Source organism: Eschscholzia californica, unplaced genomic scaffold, assembly GCF_041429995.1.
Source record: "Eschscholzia californica isolate CP2 unplaced genomic scaffold, dmEscCali1.0.p SCAF_3, whole genome shotgun sequence".
Lineage (NCBI taxonomy): Eukaryota > Viridiplantae > Streptophyta > Magnoliopsida > Ranunculales > Papaveraceae > Eschscholzia > Eschscholzia californica.
The window spans coordinates 51,218,325-51,237,261 of NW_028238420.1; the positions used below are offsets into that span (position 1 = coordinate 51,218,325).

Sequence of the window (18,937 nt, forward strand, 5' to 3'; positions counted from 1 at the left end):
GATTAAATCAAGGTCATATTAATAATAACACAGCAATAGATGATCTGCTCAGTGAGATGGTTGTTCCCTTGTCTTCCTAGCAATTGGAATCTTTACAGGCTCGTATAATTGAATAAAGGTGCATTTATTAGCACATGTATTATTTGATTGTTAATACGTTCTTTAATTGTCTCATCTTAATGATTATCGTATTGCCCGCTGATCTTTTCGTGATTGATGTTCCCTTGTCTCCATGACAATTCGAATCTTTACACGTGTATATGATTTAATGGAAGTCAATGTTGCATTTTAACAACTTGATACGTTTGGTGTAAACTTTTTCTGTGTAAGATTGGAACTATGAGTAGTTAATGATTATTTTTTCCAATAAAACAAAGTAAAAAAGAAAAATGGAAATGGATAAAATAAAAGAGACGAACAAATATTTGTAGTAGAACAGTTTGTTGTATTGAGATTTTCTGTTGTTTAGTATCATTTACAAAATTGTATATACAATTATACATAGGCATTTCCGTACTAAAAATTTGGATAATGCCTATCAATGGTGAATAGATCTAGTAATTCTAGACTTAGTTGCTCATGTTGAGAAGTGAAACTCTGTTCTTGATCATACATCTGTATAGAGATTCAAGTCCTTCTTCAAGATCTTGGATGCTCATTTCTAGTGTCTCTAATGACTTTTGAGCACTTTTAATATCTTTGGCTTTCAATGCCATGTCTACCTTCTCAATTTCGCTCATGTCCTCGTAGCATGCTACTCGCTTGTTGCCGATCAATTTGGAGATCAATGATTTGTTGTTTTGCTTTGATCCAGATAGAAAGTATAAAATAGATTCAAAAATAGCAACAGTGGTTGCTTCAACTTCATTTTTGTTTTGCATCTTTTTTAGATCAGCCAAAGACTTACGGATGACCTTAATCATCTTCTTTCTTGAGGTTGTGTATTCGTTTCCAAGACTGAGATCTCCTCGTCTTCGGATAGAAGATTGAAGATCTTGTACAGTTTCTTTCATTTGAGACAAAACATCTTTAGTAGTGGAGCAAACATCCAATAACATGAGAGATTTGTCCAAGACTGTTTCTAGGCAGTTTTCATATTGTTGTACTTGAATCAAGTCATCAACAGATTCATATAACTCTCTAAGAGCAACCACATTGTGGGAGATGGATGATGAAGATGAAGTGGCTAGTTCAGAGGATCTTAATCGGCACAATTGTTCTTCAACTGTAAGAGATAGAGGATTAGTTCTTGTGGGCAAGCTGATGGATCGAGTGTGGTAAGCCATTTTTAGCTCTTGTTTAAGAGGAAAGAAAGTACTGAAATGCAGATGAGAGTTGAGTTTTGATGAAGAAGAAGAACCCATTAGTGCACCTTATATAGTAGCTAGAAGCAGGGGACAAGCATAATAATTTAATACCAACTTAGTTTTGATGTCATGTTTATAATGTCAATGATCTGATCTAGGTTTACAAACAAACAAACAAACAATTGGAATCTTGACAGCTCTGGGTGGTAATTAAAAATGATAAATATTGCATGTGTGATCTTGAGATCCCCTACTGATATTCTAACCTAAATGTTATTACTTTGTCTCTTGAATCTACAACAGAATCATCCATTTTTGTTTAAACTAAGTAAGTAGGTCAGTTTGAGTAGCTTGAAAACAATAGAAAAACTACATCAAACAATGTCTTCTCATATATATATATATATATATATATATATATATATTATTGTGTATATGATATGAATCATGGTGATAAAGCCAAAGTTATAAGAAAGCAAATGCCTCAGAAGAAGCTTGGATTGTACATTTAGTTGTGTATGTACTTTGTATCAAATCTTCAAATTCAGACCCAACATTTGGTTTCCTTTCCTTATGTCAAGATAGAGATAGTCAGATAGATGATTTCCAAGATTGACAATGTCATGTTGTTTGAGAAAGGCCGACTCTAGTCAAGTATATATACACCTGCATTGGCTTTGTATTTTCACATGATTGTGTTAGGACATATAAAAGTGAATCAAAAACAAAAATTGTATGTAGAAAAGCAAAATACATAAGTTGTAAGACAGCGAAGTGGTCGAGATCAATTGAATTTGTTAACGCATTATACACAATTCATTTTATACATACCGGAATATTGTAAAATGTTTTATGTTTTTTCCCGAACACATCACTCTAAATACAGTTCAAAATGAAAATGAGATCGGATAATCAACCACAAAAGAGGAAGGAACGTGTAGTATTGGAAGTCTGGGCCTCGATCTTTACGAGCAGTTTCGCGAATGTAGATCATTGTTGTTTGTTTCTTTTTGTGAGTATTTTATGTAGTGCCCAGACATTCAAGTCAGAGAATCAGACGAGTTAGAGCGTCGAGCGGATTTAGTGGTTTCTTTGGGGTTTGGTATTGAATATTTATTTTAGTTGATTATGGCAGCTCATCGGGCAGTTCTCGAAAAATTATGAATTTTGACTAGTCACAAGAAAAGATCAGACACTGTTTGGGCTATCGTTTAGTATTCGACATATTTCTTTGTTATCGAATTATTAGGGACTAATCTATATAGTTTTCTTCATGGACGGTTATGGAAGGAAGAAGAGAAAAAAAAGTTAAATTGAGGGTCATATAGTAACTAATGAGGGCTGAATTAGTGGGTTATATATATGCTGGGACTTGTGTATGAGGTATGTATAAGTTGGGGACTGAAAAGTAATTAATATTATACATGGCCACTTTAATAAGTGACATGATGCAGTTGCCATCGAGATTTATCCTATGTAGTTTAGGCTATAAATAATGTAATAATTTGTCGGGCTTTAGACCTCTTTGGTGTCGAGCTTTGGACCTTTCATTCTCAGTTTATATTAGACGGTTATCGTACTTATTACATCTCCATGATGCATCAATGTCTTGTAACGACTAACGTGTGGCAACCCCACTTTTTTTTTTGTACAAAACCAACCCACGTTTCTACCTCCACTTCCTTATCTCTCATGTTCCAACAGGTACAAATATAAATGGTGGAAGGGTGCTTAATTAGGATTTTGAAGTTCGATATTTGTCGGTCTAATTATTTCGCGTTTGGTGGCCGAAATTCAGTGAAACTTCTTCCAGGTAATTCTATTTGACTTTCTACATATCTAGTGGTTTGGAATTTTCTATTTCGTCTGAATTTGACGGTTTTATGATAGTTATGTCGATAACCATATAGTTGGGTATAGTTTCTTTTGGATTTATAATTTGAAGCAGTTATTCTTTGATTTTTTCGAATGGATTATGTTTAGGATCATGTTTAGAATGTTTTAGACTATCTTGGGGTGTCCATATATAGACGGGTTGCTGCCGAATTATTTTACGGCTCAAATTTCATTATTGGGCTAGTTTTGGAAATAAATTGGAATAAAGATGGTTACCCGAATTGTGTCATATTTCACATTGATGGACAATTTGAGTTATAGATTCATCTTATTGGTTCATTATATGATTTGTTAGATTATGAAGACCCGGAAATGTAAAATAGAGTTCATGGTTTGTGGTTTGGTTCATAAGGTGTATCAGTTGTTCAATGGAACGTCTCAGTGACCTCTTTGGCGCCGATAAGACATTCTTAGTTTAGTTTCATTCATTTTATGCATTCTTACATTACAAGATGACTCTTGATAGCTATGTAATTGTCAAATGACCGTTTTGTTCCTTTTATATTTCAGTAGGACTAATGGATTGCATTCCAGAGCTTGAAGGGTGACGAAGCTTATTCAAGAGACGTCGTTGAAAGCGCAAGCTGAGGTAGGATCCTATGAATCTTACCTGGAGCACGGGTATTTCCCGTTTCGCCACTTTATATATATATATTTTATTATCTTCTTTTTATCGTTCTCTATTTCAAATTATGGCATGATATGATATGATGTGAATATATGTGGTGTGCTCTCTGTTATGGATGTTTATCTTTTCAAAACAAATTGGTTTTACTGAAAAATAATTACATGGTGGCGAAATCGCTTGAGTTGTGTGATGGCTTTGTGTGAATTGTAAACACGTGGTGACAGAATCACTTCAGCTGCGTGTATAACATGGAGACGTAATCGTTTGATCTGTGTTACGTGTAATGGTTGTTTTCCGACGGGCATTGGTTGATCCCCTTGTTTATTTTTATGTTATGGATTAGCCATGAATTATGTCAAAGGTTACACTCGGTGCGTGCGCAGTCGTTTGGTAACGACTATTCCAGTTTACCCAGAATAGGGTCAAGAGAGAATGTGAGATGGGCTATTCCGGCCCTTGGAGTGATTAGGGGACCGACCCAATGCCATGCTTGTTTATTTATTCTGCTAAGCCAGTAGTGTGTGTGTTTTGAATTATGTTGTGACTGATACTTACAATATTTTCACTGAAATGAAAGAGTGTGTTTACCCGAATTTTCTTAATAAGAAAATATTTCATCCCTGAAAGTGGAAACTTGTAAAAACTTGGCTTTAAATGAGGTTTCTTCTACCTTGAGACACAAGAAAGCTTTTCTCCTTTGGGTTGATGGGACCTTTAGGAGGGCTCTGTTCTTCTAGCTTTAGAAGCCTATCAGATCATTTAATATTATTATAGGTTCATGCATATGTTTGGGTATTCTTCGAATGGTTAATGAGTTACCTTGCGAGGAAGCGTCAGATCTGGCCGGAGGTAGGACGCGCCTCAAGATGAGATAATTGTGTCGCCTTGAGTATATGACTCTGCTACACGACGATGTTTTTATAGTCGTTTGGGTAAGTCATGACATATTCTAAGTGTATCACTGCTTGGGTGAGATTTACTATTCGATGCGTATTGAGATCACAAGATAGCCCGATGGGCGGTGATAACGAAGGGAGAGTTACGAAAGCTCTTATCGAGATATTACGTGGATCCATGTGTACACTGCAGTAGTCAACTGTGCGATAAGGCGTTGTTTGCCTACGCACTAACAAAGGCCGAACGGCTTCCTAGCCGAATAATATGTGACCCCGACTGCGGGGGTATTCAATCGTGATATTGGTAAGCTAGGAGAATTATCTTGCTATGTTGCCTTGTGTTATAATTAAAAGTCGCGGAAGCTATCGAACCTATCCTAGAAATTGATCCGACTATGAAGATTAATCGTAAAGCTAAGCCAAAATCTAAATATGCGAACAGAATTTAACGAGGTTCGGCTTTAAAGCCTACGTCCTCGGGCGAACAAGAAATCTTTATTGAAGGATAGATGAAGACGACTAACACAATCCGCAAGTTCGTCCCAAGATGGTACCGTATAGAATTTAACCTTCTATACTAAATCTTCGACGACCGAGAAATTTAACACCGCTCAAAAACTATGAAAAATTTCTCTCACTCTTGCTCTCTCTCTCTAGCTCTCTCTCTAGCTCTCTAAAGAAGAGTTGTTGTTGCTTGTGTTGGTTGATGTTAAACAAGCACTCAATGCCCCCTATTTATATTATAATATAAGCCGGTGGAATTCTCCAATTTTGGAAACCAATTCCAAAAATTAGAAACCGCCATAAGCAGGCAAACCTCCAATTGAGTTTCCAAGTTTTCTCAAAAACCGCCTATAAAGAATTTTGGAAACTGCCTCAATCCACATTCAGAAACCGCCTCTTACAATTCTCCACCTCGTACACAATTTGATATACTTCAAATTTTGGACGAACACCAGGATACTCCTTGTAAGATATATCTGCTTCTTGTAACTTCAACCGGCTGCACCATATGACCATGGTTGCCTACGTACCCTTTTACAGGATCAAGCCTACCGTAGTTCTACCTACCCTTCACATAAAGATTACCTTGTCGCCAGTACGCCCTTTCGGGCAACTTAACACGAGCCGATTTGTAGCAATTCCAGGCAATGCTGAAACTTGCTACATGTCACCACTTTAGTCAACATATCCACGGGATTCTCATCTGTGTGTACCTTCATGAGAGAAACATCACCTTCCTCTATGACATCTCGTACAAAGTGATATCTGACATCGATATGCTTAGTGCGAGCATGATGAACCTGATTCTTCGCCAAGTGGATTGCACTTTGACTATCACACCATACATCCACGCACTCCTGCTTAATCCCTAGATCATCCAGAAGACCCCACAACCACAATGCTTCCTTCACACCCTCGGCCATAGCCATATACTCGGCCTCCGTAGTAGATAACGCAACTGTAGATTGTAACATCGATCGCCAACTAACTGGAGCACCATGTACCCTAAATACATAACCAGTAGTAGATCGTCTTCTATCTAGATCGCCAGCATAATCTGAGTCAACATAACCGCTTACCTGACATGTGTCTCCACCAAAGCACAAACCTGTATCAACAGTACCTTTCAAGTACCTCAAGACCCACTTCACAGCTTCCCAATGTGTCTTCCCCGGGTTTGCCATAAACCTACTAACCACACTGACCGCCTGTGAAATATCTGGACGAGTACACACCATAGCGTACATCAAACTGCCAACTGCACTAGCATACGGTATACGATCCATATGATCCTTCTCCACCGTAGTAGTGGGAGATTGTTTTCCCGAGAGCCTGAAGTGTGGTGCCAAAGGTGTTGACACCGCCTTCGCATTCTGCATCCCGAATCGAGAAACTACTCGTTCGATGTAACCTTTCTGATTCAAGTACAGTTTCTTACTTGACCGCTCTCTCTTAATCTCCATTCCCAGTATCTTCTTTGCAGCGCCCATGTCTTTCATCTCAAACTCTTGACTGAGTTGAGATTTCAACTTATTTATCTCCACCATGCTTCGAGAAGCAATAAGCATGTCATCCACATACAAAAGGAGATAAATAAAGTCACCTTCGCGAAGCTTCTTGATGTATACACAACAATCATAGTCACTTCTGCGAAAACCATGCTTTAGCATGAAAAAATCAAATCGTTTGTACCATTGGCGAGGGGATTGTTTCAATCCGTAAAGAGACTTCCTCAAACGACATACTTGATTTTCTTTACCCTCAACCTTGTATCCCTCAGGTTGAGCCATATAAATTTCTTCTTCCAAATCTCCGTGCAAGAAGGCGGTTTTAACATCGAGTTGTTCCAGCTCAAGATCACTATGAGCAACAATACTCAATAGCACCCGAATAGAAGTATGTTTCACGACTGGTGAGAAAATCTCATTATAGTCGACCCCTTCTTTCTGTGCATAACCCTTGGCCACTAGTCTTGCCTTATACCTTGTACCCTTGATTTCGGAAGAATCCTCTTTCTTCTTGTACACCCATTTACAACCAATAACAGACTTACCTTCGGGCAATGGGACAACCTCCCATGTCTTGTTCTTGTGAAGAGACTCCATCTCTTCTTGCATAGCAACCAACCAACTCTCTCTATCCTCCGCGGTAATAGCTTGTTTGAAGGTGACCGGCTCGTCGTCTTCCACCGAGAGTGCATATTCAACAAGATTTGCCTGCCCATAATGTCTAAGAGGTTTGTCTGACCCTAACCTCTGTACCGGCTTATATAACCGTTTCGGCCTAGTGTGTACCGAAACATCCTGCTGTTGTTGTTGTAAAACTTGTGTACCTTCCCCTTGAACCTCCTCATGATCGGGTTCATCAATTTTCTCATCCTGAGTATTATCCTGATGCTCCACCTGATCATGATTCCTAGAAACCCGTTGGTCTTCGGCTTCTACTTCCACTACTTGAGCTTTAGTAGACCCAACATCACCACAACTAGGCACCGTAGCTTCCGCCATAGCTACAATAGATGACTCATCAAACACCACATCTCTGCTGATTACAAACTTCTTGTCTTCCGTACACCATAGCCGATAACCCTTGACTCCTATAGCATATCCTAAGAAAATTGCCTTCTTTGCTCTATTGTCAAGTTTGTTACCTTTAACATGGTAATAGGCCGTACAACCGAAAACCTTAAGTCTCCCGTAATCTGCATGTTCACCTGACCACACCTCGTAAGGTATGCCGCCATCTAAAGAAGAATGTGGAGACCTGTTCACAATATAACAAGCTGTAGCAACAGATTCTGCCCACCATTCTACGCCTAGTCCCGAATTGGAGCGCATACATCTAGCCTTCTCAAGTAGTGTACGGTTCAATCTCTCTACGACTCCATTCTGCTGAGGTGTGTTTACTACTGTCCAGTGCCTCACAATGCCTTCCTGATTACAAAACTCCTTGAATGCCCCATCCGTGTACTCGGTCCCATTATCCGACCTTAACGTCTTCAGCTTTCGACCAGTTTTGTTCTCAACCATTGCTTTCCACACCAGGAATGTGTTGAATACCTCATTCTTATGCTTCAGAAAATAAAGCCAGACAAATCTCGAATGATCATCAACGAATGTAACAAAATACCTGGAACCACCTTTGGAAGGTAACTTTGCCGGTCCCCAGACATCGGTGTGTACGTAGTCTAATACCTCTTTGCTCCTGTGCTTGCTTGTAGAGAACGACACCCTGTGTGCCTTCCCGAACACACAATGCTCACAAAACTCCATGCAAGGCTTCTTCATGTCCTTCAACAAGCCTTTCCCGCACATCAAAGATAGACCCTTTTCTGACATATGCCCAAGGCGCATATGCCAAAGCCTCGTACTAGCCGTTGGATCCCTTCCACTGATTCCTACTGCTACATCTCCCGTAATTGTTGTCCCCAAAAGTTTGTATAAATTACCGTAACGAGTACCTCTCATTACCACCAAAGAACCCTTAACGACTTTTATGGAGCCATTCTCTATAATTATCTTACAGCCGTTCCGCTCCAACACACCAAGGGAAATTAGATTTTTCCGCAGATCGGGTATGTGTCTTACGTCCGTCAATGTTCTCACCACTCCATCGTGCATCTTGATACGTATTGTTCCGAGTCCCACAGTTTTACATATACTATCATAACCCAGTATAACTGTACCACCATCTATACTCCTATAGGTAGTAAACCACTCCCTATTTGGGCATATATGGTGTGACGCCCCTGAATCAAGCATCCACTTATCGAAGATCTTCTCAGACACCTCTGTCATCGAGAAACATTCGTCCGCCTCTTCTGACACATATCCCGCCTCTTGCATCTCTTGTTTCTCCTTGTAGCCTTCGTTCTTTTGCTTCAACTTTCTCTTTGGACAAGCCGCTTTAAAGTGGCCAAGCTCACCACAACTAAAACACGTTTTCTTGAAAGAGCCTCTAGATTTGGATCTAGATTTCCCGCCCTTTCTCTTTCCCCTTTCATTACTCCTCCCCCTCGTTACAAACAACCCTTGTGCTTGATCCTTGTCTACTCCACCCGACGCCATACTGCTAGTAGCAACCTTACGAAGGTCATCCGCTAATAGCGAATTTCTCGTCTCTTCCATGCTTAGACTATCACCAACAAGCATCAAAGTTTGAACAAGGTTCTCATAGGATTTAGGTAATGAAAGTAACAATATGAGGGTTTGGTCCTCATCCTCAACCTTAACATCAATATCCTTCAAATCTGAGATAATCCTGTCAAACCTATTCACATATTCCTGAATAGAAGAACCCTCTTCCATTCTACATGTGAATAATTTGGATTTTAAGTAGACCCGATTCGTTAAAGTTTTCGTCATGAAACTGCTTTCTAGCTTTAACCACACACCCGCCGCCGTTGTTTCTCCGTCTACTAGGAACGCCACGTCCCTCTCAAGACACAACATAATGGTAGCCCGTGCTTCGAGATCTAACTCCTCCCAATCCTCATCTGACATATCTCCTGGTTTCTTTCCCGTCAACGTCTTGTGTAATTTCTGCGAGATTAGCAGATTCTTCATCTGCATCCGCCAATAAGAAAAATCGTTTTTCCCATTGAACTTCTCTATCTCATATTTTCCTGATTTGACCGTACCACTTCTCGATCTCATCTTCTCTTCTTTCAATCTCAACAAGGCTCTGGTACCACCTTGCTTCGTGCATAATGATATCTCTGTAGATATGTAGCACTTATAACTATTGATATATTAATCTGTTGATGTGTAGAAAGCAAAAGACATAATAACTATGACAATGAAGAACACGTGATTACGTGAACAAGCATATGATGATATCGTATTGATCAAGTGATTTGCAAAAGATTTAACAACCGAGTTTGGAGAATGAACATTATATCAGTTGCGGGTAAGACTGTTCTAGTCAATTCGGCCAAAGCCATCAGCTAGTACATTGGCTGATCTAATAAACAGTTCCAATATTGAAAACCTTAATTTCAAAATTGACCTAATATAAGTCAGAGTCATATTAATAGATGATCTGTTCAGGGAGATGGGTGTTCCCTTGTCTTCCTAAACAATTGGAATCTTTACACGCTCACTTGATTGAATCAAGGTCAATGCATTTATTAGCACATGTAGTATTTGATTGTTAATACTTTCTTTAATTGTCTTATTCTTAATTATTATCGTATTGCTCGCTGATCTTTTTGTGATTGATGTTCCCTTGTCTCAATGACAATTCGAATCTTTACACGTATATGATTCAGTAGAAGTCAATGTTTCATTTTAACAACTTGATACGTTTGGTGTAAACTTTTTACTCGTAAAAAAGAAGATTGGGACGATGAGTAGTTAATGATTATCTTTCAAGTATAACAAAGTAAAAAAGAAAAATGGAAATGAATAAAATTAAAGAGATGAACAAATATTTGTAGTAGAACAGTTTGTTGTATTGAGATTTTCTACTTGTTAAGTATCATTTACAAAATTGTACATACAGTTATACATAGGCATTTCCGTACTAAAAATTTGGATAACGCCTATCAATGGTGAATAGATCTAGTAATTCTAGACTTAGTTGCTCATGTTGAGAAGTGAAACTCTGTTCTTGATCATACATCTGTATAGAGATTCAAGTCCTTCTTCAAGATCTTGGATGCTCATTTCTAGTGTCTCTATTGACTTTTGAGCATTTTTAATATCCTTGGCTTTCAATGCCATGTCTACCTTCTCAATTTCGCTCATCTCCTCGTAGCATGCTACTCGCTTGTTGCCGATCAATTTGGAGATCAATGATTTGTTGTTTTGCTTTGAGCCAGATAGAAAGCACAAAATAGACTCAAAAATAGCCACAGTGGTTGCTTCAACTTCATTTTTATCTTGCATCTTTTTTAGATCAGCCATGCACTTACGGATGACCTTAATCATCTTCTTTCTTGAGGTTGTGTATTCATTTCCAAGACTGAGATCTCCTCGTCTACGGATAGAAGATTGAAGATCTTGTACAGTTTCTTTCATTTGAGACAAAACATCTTTAGTAGTGGAGCAAACATCCAATAACATGAGAGATTTGTCCAAGACTGTTTCTAGGCAGTTTTCATATTGTTGCACCTGAATCAAGTCATCTACTGATTCATATAACTCTCTAAGAGCAACCACATTGTGGGAGATGGATGATGAAGATGAAGTGGCTAGTTCGGAAGATCTTAATCGGCACAATTGTTCTTCAACTGTAATAGATAGAGGATTAGTTCTTGTGGGCAAGCTGATGGATCGAGTGTGGTAAGCCATTTTTAGCTCTTGTTTAAGAGGAAAGAAAGTAATGAAATGTAGATGAGAGTTGAGTTTTGATGAAGAAGAAGAACCCATTAGTGCACCTTATATAGTAGCTAGAAGCAGGGGACAAGCCTAATAATTTAATACCAACTTAGTTTTGATGTCATGTTTATAATGTCAATGACCTGATCTAGGTTTACAAACAAACAAACAATTGGAATCTTGACAGCTTTGGGTGGTGATTAAAAATGATAAATATTCTAAGCTAAATGTTATTACTTTGTCTCTTGAATCTACAACAGAATCATCCATTTTTTTTAAAACTAAGTAAGTAGGTCCGTTTGAGTAGCTTGAAAACAATAGAAAAACTACATCAAACATTGTCTTCTCATATATATATTATTGTATACATGATATATATGAATCATGGTGATAAAGCCAAAGTTATAAGAAAGCAAATGTCTGAGAAGAAGCTTGGATTGTACATTTATTTGTGTCTGTACTTTGTATCAAATCTTCAAATTCAGACCCAACATTTGGTTTCCTTTCCTTATGTCAAGATAGAGATAGTCAGATAGATGATTTCCAAGATTGACAATGTCATGTTGTTTGAGAAATGCCAACTCTAGTCAAGTATATATACACCTGCATTGGCATTGTATTTTCACATGATTGTGTTAGGGCATATAAAAGTGAATCAAAAACAAAAATTGTATGTAGAAAAGCAAAATACATAAGTTGTAAGACAGCGAAGTGGTCGAGATCAATTGAATCTGTTAACGCACTTATACACAATTCATTTTATACATACCGGAATATTGTAAAATGTTTTATGTTTTTTTCCGAACACATCACTCTACTTACAGTTCAAAATGAAAATGAGATCGGATAATCAACCACAAAAGAGGAAGGAACGTCTAGTATTGGAAGTCTGGGCCTCGATCTTTACGATTTTGATATGCCGAGCAGTTTCGCGAATGTAGATCATTGTTGTTTGTTTGTTTTTGTGAGTATTTTGTGTAGCGCCCAGACATTCAAGTCAGAGAATCTGACGAGTTGGAGCGTCGAGCGGATTTAGTGGTTTCTTTGGGGTTTGGTATTGAATATTTATTTTAGTTGATTATGGCAGCTCATCGGGCAGTTCTCGAAAAATTATGAATTTTGACTAGTCACAAGAAAAGATCGGACACTGTTTGGGCTATCGTTTAGTATTCGACATATTTCTTTGTTATCGAATTATTAGGGACTAATCTATATAGTTTTCTTCATGGACGGTTATGGAAGGAAGAAGAGAAAAAAAAGTTAAATTGAGGGTCATATAGTAACTAATGAGGGCTGAATTAGTGGGTTATATATATGCTGGGACTTGTGTATGAGGTATGTATAAGTTGGGGACTGAAAAGTAATTAATATTATACATGGCCACTTTAATAAGTGACATGATGCAGTTGCCATCGAGATTTATCCTATGTAGTTTAGGCTATAAATAATGTAATAATTTGTCGGGCTTTAGACCTCTTTGGTGTCGAGCTTTGGACCTTTCATTCTCAGTTTATATTAGACGGTTATCGTACTTATTACATCTCCATGATGCATCAATGTCTTGTAACGACTAACGTGTGGCAACCCCACTTTTTTTTTTGTACAAAACCAACCCACGTTTCTACCTCCACTTCCTTATCTCTCATGTTCCAACAGGTACAAATATAAATGGTGGAAGGGTGCTTAATTAGGATTTTGAAGTTCGATATTTGTCGGTCTAATTATTTCGCGTTTGGTGGCCGAAATTCAGTGAAACTTCTTCCAGGTAATTCTATTTGACTTTCTACATATCTAGTGGTTTGGAATTTTCTATTTCGTCTGAATTTGACGGTTTTATGATAGTTATGTCGATAACCATATAGTTGGGTATAGTTTCTTTTGGATTTATAATTTGAAGCAGTTATTCTTTGATTTTTTCGAATGGATTATGTTTAGGATCATGTTTAGAATGTTTTAGACTATCTTGGGGTGTCCATATATAGACGGGTTGCTGCCGAATTATTTTACGGCTCAAATTTCATTATTGGGCTAGTTTTGGAAATAAATTGGAATAAAGATGGTTACCCGAATTGTGTCATATTTCACATTGATGGACAATTTGAGTTATAGATTCATCTTATTGGTTCATTATATGATTTGTTAGATTATGAAGACCCGGAAATGTAAAATAGAGTTCATGGTTTGTGGTTTGGTTCATAAGGTGTATCAGTTGTTCAATGGAACGTCTCAGTGACCTCTTTGGCGCCGATAAGACATTCTTAGTTTAGTTTCATTCATTTTATGCATTCTTACATTACAAGATGACTCTTGATAGCTATGTAATTGTCAAATGACCGTTTTGTTCCTTTTATATTTCAGTAGGACTAATGGATTGCATTCCAGAGCTTGAAGGGTGACGAAGCTTATTCAAGAGACGTCGTTGAAAGCGCAAGCTGAGGTAGGATCCTATGAATCTTACCTGGAGCACGGGTATTTCCCGTTTCGCCACTTTATATATATATATTTTATTATCTTCTTTTTATCGTTCTCTATTTCAAATTATGGCATGATATGATATGATGTGAATATATGTGGTGTGCTCTCTGTTATGGATGTTTATCTTTTCAAAACAAATTGGTTTTACTGAAAAATAATTACATGGTGGCGAAATCGCTTGAGTTGTGTGATGGCTTTGTGTGAATTGTAAACACGTGGTGACAGAATCACTTCAGCTGCGTGTATAACATGGAGACGTAATCGTTTGATCTGTGTTACGTGTAATGGTTGTTTTCCGACGGGCATTGGTTGATCCCCTTGTTTATTTTTATGTTATGGATTAGCCATGAATTATGTCAAAGGTTACACTCGGTGCGTGCGCAGTCGTTTGGTAACGACTATTCCAGTTTACCCAGAATAGGGTCAAGAGAGAATGTGAGATGGGCTATTCCGGCCCTTGGAGTGATTAGGGGACCGACCCAATGCCATGCTTGTTTATTTATTCTGCTAAGCCAGTAGTGTGTGTGTTTTGAATTATGTTGTGACTGATACTTACAATATTTTCACTGAAATGAAAGAGTGTGTTTACCCGAATTTTCTTAATAAGAAAATATTTCATCCCTGAAAGTGGAAACTTGTAAAAACTTGGCTTTAAATGAGGTTTCTTCTACCTTGAGACACAAGAAAGCTTTTCTCCTTTGGGTTGATGGGACCTTTAGGAGGGCTCTGTTCTTCTAGCTTTAGAAGCCTATCAGATCATTTAATATTATTATAGGTTCATGCATATGTTTGGGTATTCTTCGAATGGTTAATGAGTTACCTTGCGAGGAAGCGTCAGATCTGGCCGGAGGTAGGACGCGCCTCAAGATGAGATAATTGTGTCGCCTTGAGTATATGACTCTGCTACACGACGATGTTTTTATAGTCGTTTGGGTAAGTCATGACATATTCTAAGTGTATCACTGCTTGGGTGAGATTTACTATTCGATGCGTATTGAGATCACAAGATAGCCCGATGGGCGGTGATAACGAAGGGAGAGTTACGAAAGCTCTTATCGAGATATTACGTGGATCCATGTGTACACTGCAGTAGTCAACTGTGCGATAAGGCGTTGTTTGCCTACGCACTAACAAAGGCCGAACGGCTTCCTAGCCGAATAATATGTGACCCCGACTGCGGGGGTATTCAATCGTGATATTGGTAAGCTAGGAGAATTATCTTGCTATGTTGCCTTGCTTCGTGCATAATGATATCTCTGTAGATATGTAGCACTTATAACTATTGATATATTAATCTGTTGATGTGTAGAAAGCAAAAGACATAATAACTATGACAATGAAGAACACGTGATTACGTGAACAAGCATATGATGATATCGTATTGATCAAGTGATTTGCAAAAGATTTAACAACCGAGTTTGGAGAATGAACATTATATCAGTTGCGGGTAAGACTGTTCTAGTCAATTCGGCCAAAGCCATCAGCTAGTACATTGGCTGATCTAATAAACAGTTCCAATATTGAAAACCTTAATTTCAAAATTGACCTAATATAAGTCAGAGTCATATTAATAGATGATCTGTTCAGGGAGATGGGTGTTCCCTTGTCTTCCTAACAATTGGAATCTTTACACGCTCACTTGATTGAATCAAGGTCAATGCATTTATTAGCACATGTAGTATTTGATTGTTAATACTTTCTTTAATTGTCTTATTCTTAATTATTATCGTATTGCTCGCTGATCTTTTTGTGATTGATGTTCCCTTGTCTCAATGACAATTCGAATCTTTACACGTATATGATTCAGTAGAAGTCAATGTTTCATTTTAACAACTTGATACGTTTGGTGTAAACTTTTTACTCGTAAAAAAGAAGATTGGGACGATGAGTAGTTAATGATTATCTTTCAAGTATAACAAAGTAAAAAAGAAAAATGGAAATGAATAAAATTAAAGAGATGAACAAATATTTGTAGTAGAACAGTTTGTTGTATTGAGATTTTCTACTTGTTAAGTATCATTTACAAAATTGTACATACAGTTATACATAGGCATTTCCGTACTAAAAAATTTGGATAACGCCTATCAATGGTGAATAGATCTAGTAATTCTAGACTTAGTTGCTCATGTTGAGAAGTGAAACTCTGTTCTTGATCATACATCTGTATAGAGATTCAAGTCCTTCTTCAAGATCTTGGATGCTCATTTCTAGTGTCTCTATTGACTTTTGAGCATTTTTAATATCCTTGGCTTTCAATGCCATGTCTACCTTCTCAATTTCGCTCATCTCCTCGTAGCATGCTACTCGCTTGTTGCCGATCAATTTGGAGATCAATGATTTGTTGTTTTGCTTTGAGCCAGATAGAAAGCACAAAATAGACTCAAAAATAGCCACAGTGGTTGCTTCAACTTCATTTTTATCTTGCATCTTTTTTAGATCAGCCATGCACTTACGGATGACCTTAATCATCTTCTTTCTTGAGGTTGTGTATTCATTTCCAAGACTGAGATCTCCTCGTCTACGGATAGAAGATTGAAGATCTTGTACAGTTTCTTTCATTTGAGACAAAACATCTTTAGTAGTGGAGCAAACATCCAATAACATGAGAGATTTGTCCAAGACTGTTTCTAGGCAGTTTTCATATTGTTGCACCTGAATCAAGTCATCTACTGATTCATATAACTCTCTAAGAGCAACCACATTGTGGGAGATGGATGATGAAGATGAAGTGGCTAGTTCGGAAGATCTTAATCGGCACAATTGTTCTTCAACTGTAATAGATAGAGGATTAGTTCTTGTGGGCAAGCTGATGGATCGAGTGTGGTAAGCCATTTTTAGCTCTTGTTTAAGAGGAAAGAAAGTAATGAAATGTAGATGAGAGTTGAGTTTTGATGAAGAAGAAGAACCCATTAGTGCACCTTATATAGTAGCTAGAAGCAGGGGACAAGCCTAATAATTTAATACCAACTTAGTTTTGATGTCATGTTTATAATGTCAATGACCTGATCTAGGTTTACAAACAAACAAACAATTGGAATCTTGACAGCTTTGGGTGGTGATTAAAAATGATAAATATTCTAAGCTAAATGTTATTACTTTGTCTCTTGAATCTACAACAGAATCATCCATTTTTTTTAAAACTAAGTAAGTAGGTCCGTTTGAGTAGCTTGAAAACAATAGAAAAACTACATCAAACATTGTCTTCTCATATATATATTATTGTATACATGATATATATGAATCATGGTGATAAAGCCAAAGTTATAAGAAAGCAAATGTCTGAGAAGAAGCTTGGATTGTACATTTATTTGTGTCTGTACTTTGTATCAAATCTTCAAATTCAGACCCAACATTTGGTTTCCTTTCCTTATGTCAAGATAGAGATAGTCAGATAGATGATTTCCAAGATTGACAATGTCATGTTGTTTGAGAAATGCCAACTCTAGTCAAGTATATATACACCTGCATTGGCATTGTATTTTCACATGATTGTGTTAGGGCATATAAAAGTGAATCAAAAACAAAAATTGTATGTAGAAAAGCAAAATACATAAGTTGTAAGACAGCGAAGTGGTCGAGATCAATTGAATCTGTTAACGCACTTATACACAATTCATTTTATACATACCGGAATATTGTAAAATGTTTTATGTTTTTTTCCGAACACATCACTCTACTTACAGTTCAAAATGAAAATGAGATCGGATAATCAACCACAAAAGAGGAAGGAACGTCTAGTATTGGAAGTCTGGGCCTCGATCTTTACGATTTTGATATGCCGAGCAGTTTCGCGAATGTAGATCATTGTTGTTTGTTTGTTTTTGTGAGTATTTTGTGTAGCGCCCAGACATTCAAGTCAGAGAATCTGACGAGTTGGAGCGTCGAGCGGATTTAGTGGTTTCTTTGGGGTTTGGTATTGAATATTTATTTTAGTTGATTATGGCAGCTCATCGGGCAGTTCTCGAAAAATTATGAATTTTGACTAGTCACAAGAAAAGATCGGACACTGTTTGGGCTATCGTTTAGTATTCGACATATTTCTTTGTTATCGAATTATTAGGGACTAATCTATATAGTTTTCTTCATGGACGGTTATGGAAGGAAGAAGAGAAAAAAAAGTTAAATTGAGGGTCATATAGTAACTAATGAGGGCTGAATTAGTGGGTTATATATATGCTGGGACTTGTGTATGAGGTATGTATAAGTTGGGGACTGAAAAGTAATTAATATTATACATGGCCACTTTAATAAGTGACATGATGCAGTTGCCATCGAGATTTATCCTATGTAGTTTAGGCTATAAATAATGTAATAATTTGTCGGGCTTTAGACCTCTTTGGTGTCGAGCTTTGGACCTCTTTCATTCTCAGTTTATATTAGACGGTTATCGTACTTATTACATCTCCATGATGCATCAATGTCTTGTAACGACTAACGTGTGGCAACCCCACTTTTTTTTTTGTACAAAACCAACCCACGTTTCTACCTCCACTTCCTTATCTCTCATGTTCCAACAGGTACAAATATAAATGGTGGAAGGGTGCTTAATTAGGATTTTGAAGTTCGATATTTGTCGGTCTAATTATTTCGCGTTTGGTGGCCGAAATTCAGTGAAACTTCTTCCAGGTAATTCTATTTGACTTTCTACATATCTAGTGGTTTGGAATTTTCTATTTCGTCTGAATTTGACGGTTTTATGATAGTTATGTCGATAACCATATAGTTGGGTATAGTTTCTTTTGGATTTATAATTTGAAGCAGTTATTCTTTGATTTTTTCGAATGGTTTATGTTTAGGATCATGTTTAGAATGTTTTAGACTATCTTGGGGTGTCCATATATAGACGGGTTGCTGCCGAATTATTTTACGGCTCAAATTTCATTATTGGGCTAGTTTTGGAAATAAATTGGA

At 37.4% G+C, this 18,937-nt stretch overlaps 3 protein-coding genes across 3 annotated transcripts; all 3 read right to left on the reverse strand.

The window, feature by feature from the left end:
• Nucleotides 1–424: 424 nt before the first annotated feature.
• On the reverse strand, nucleotides 425–1,307 carry LOC147551549 (uncharacterized). The gene has a single exon (XM_086671611.1). The coding sequence runs from the start codon at nucleotides 1,284–1,286 to the stop codon at nucleotides 570–572; it is 717 nt and encodes a 238-aa protein (XP_086527737.1). The 5' UTR covers nucleotides 1,287–1,307; the 3' UTR covers nucleotides 425–569.
• A 9,384-nt stretch (nucleotides 1,308–10,691) lies between these two features.
• On the reverse strand, nucleotides 10,692–11,524 carry LOC147551550 (uncharacterized). The gene has a single exon (XM_086671820.1). It carries the CDS (start codon nucleotides 11,522–11,524, stop codon nucleotides 10,808–10,810), a length of 717 nt encoding a protein of 238 aa, XP_086527946.1. The 3' UTR covers nucleotides 10,692–10,807.
• Nucleotides 11,525–16,132: 4,608 nt separating this feature from the next.
• Nucleotides 16,133–16,858, reverse strand: LOC147551551 (uncharacterized). Its single transcript, XM_086671927.1, has one exon. It carries the CDS (start codon nucleotides 16,856–16,858, stop codon nucleotides 16,142–16,144), a length of 717 nt encoding a protein of 238 aa, XP_086528053.1. The 3' UTR covers nucleotides 16,133–16,141.
• Between the last annotated feature and the right edge of the window lie 2,079 nt (nucleotides 16,859–18,937).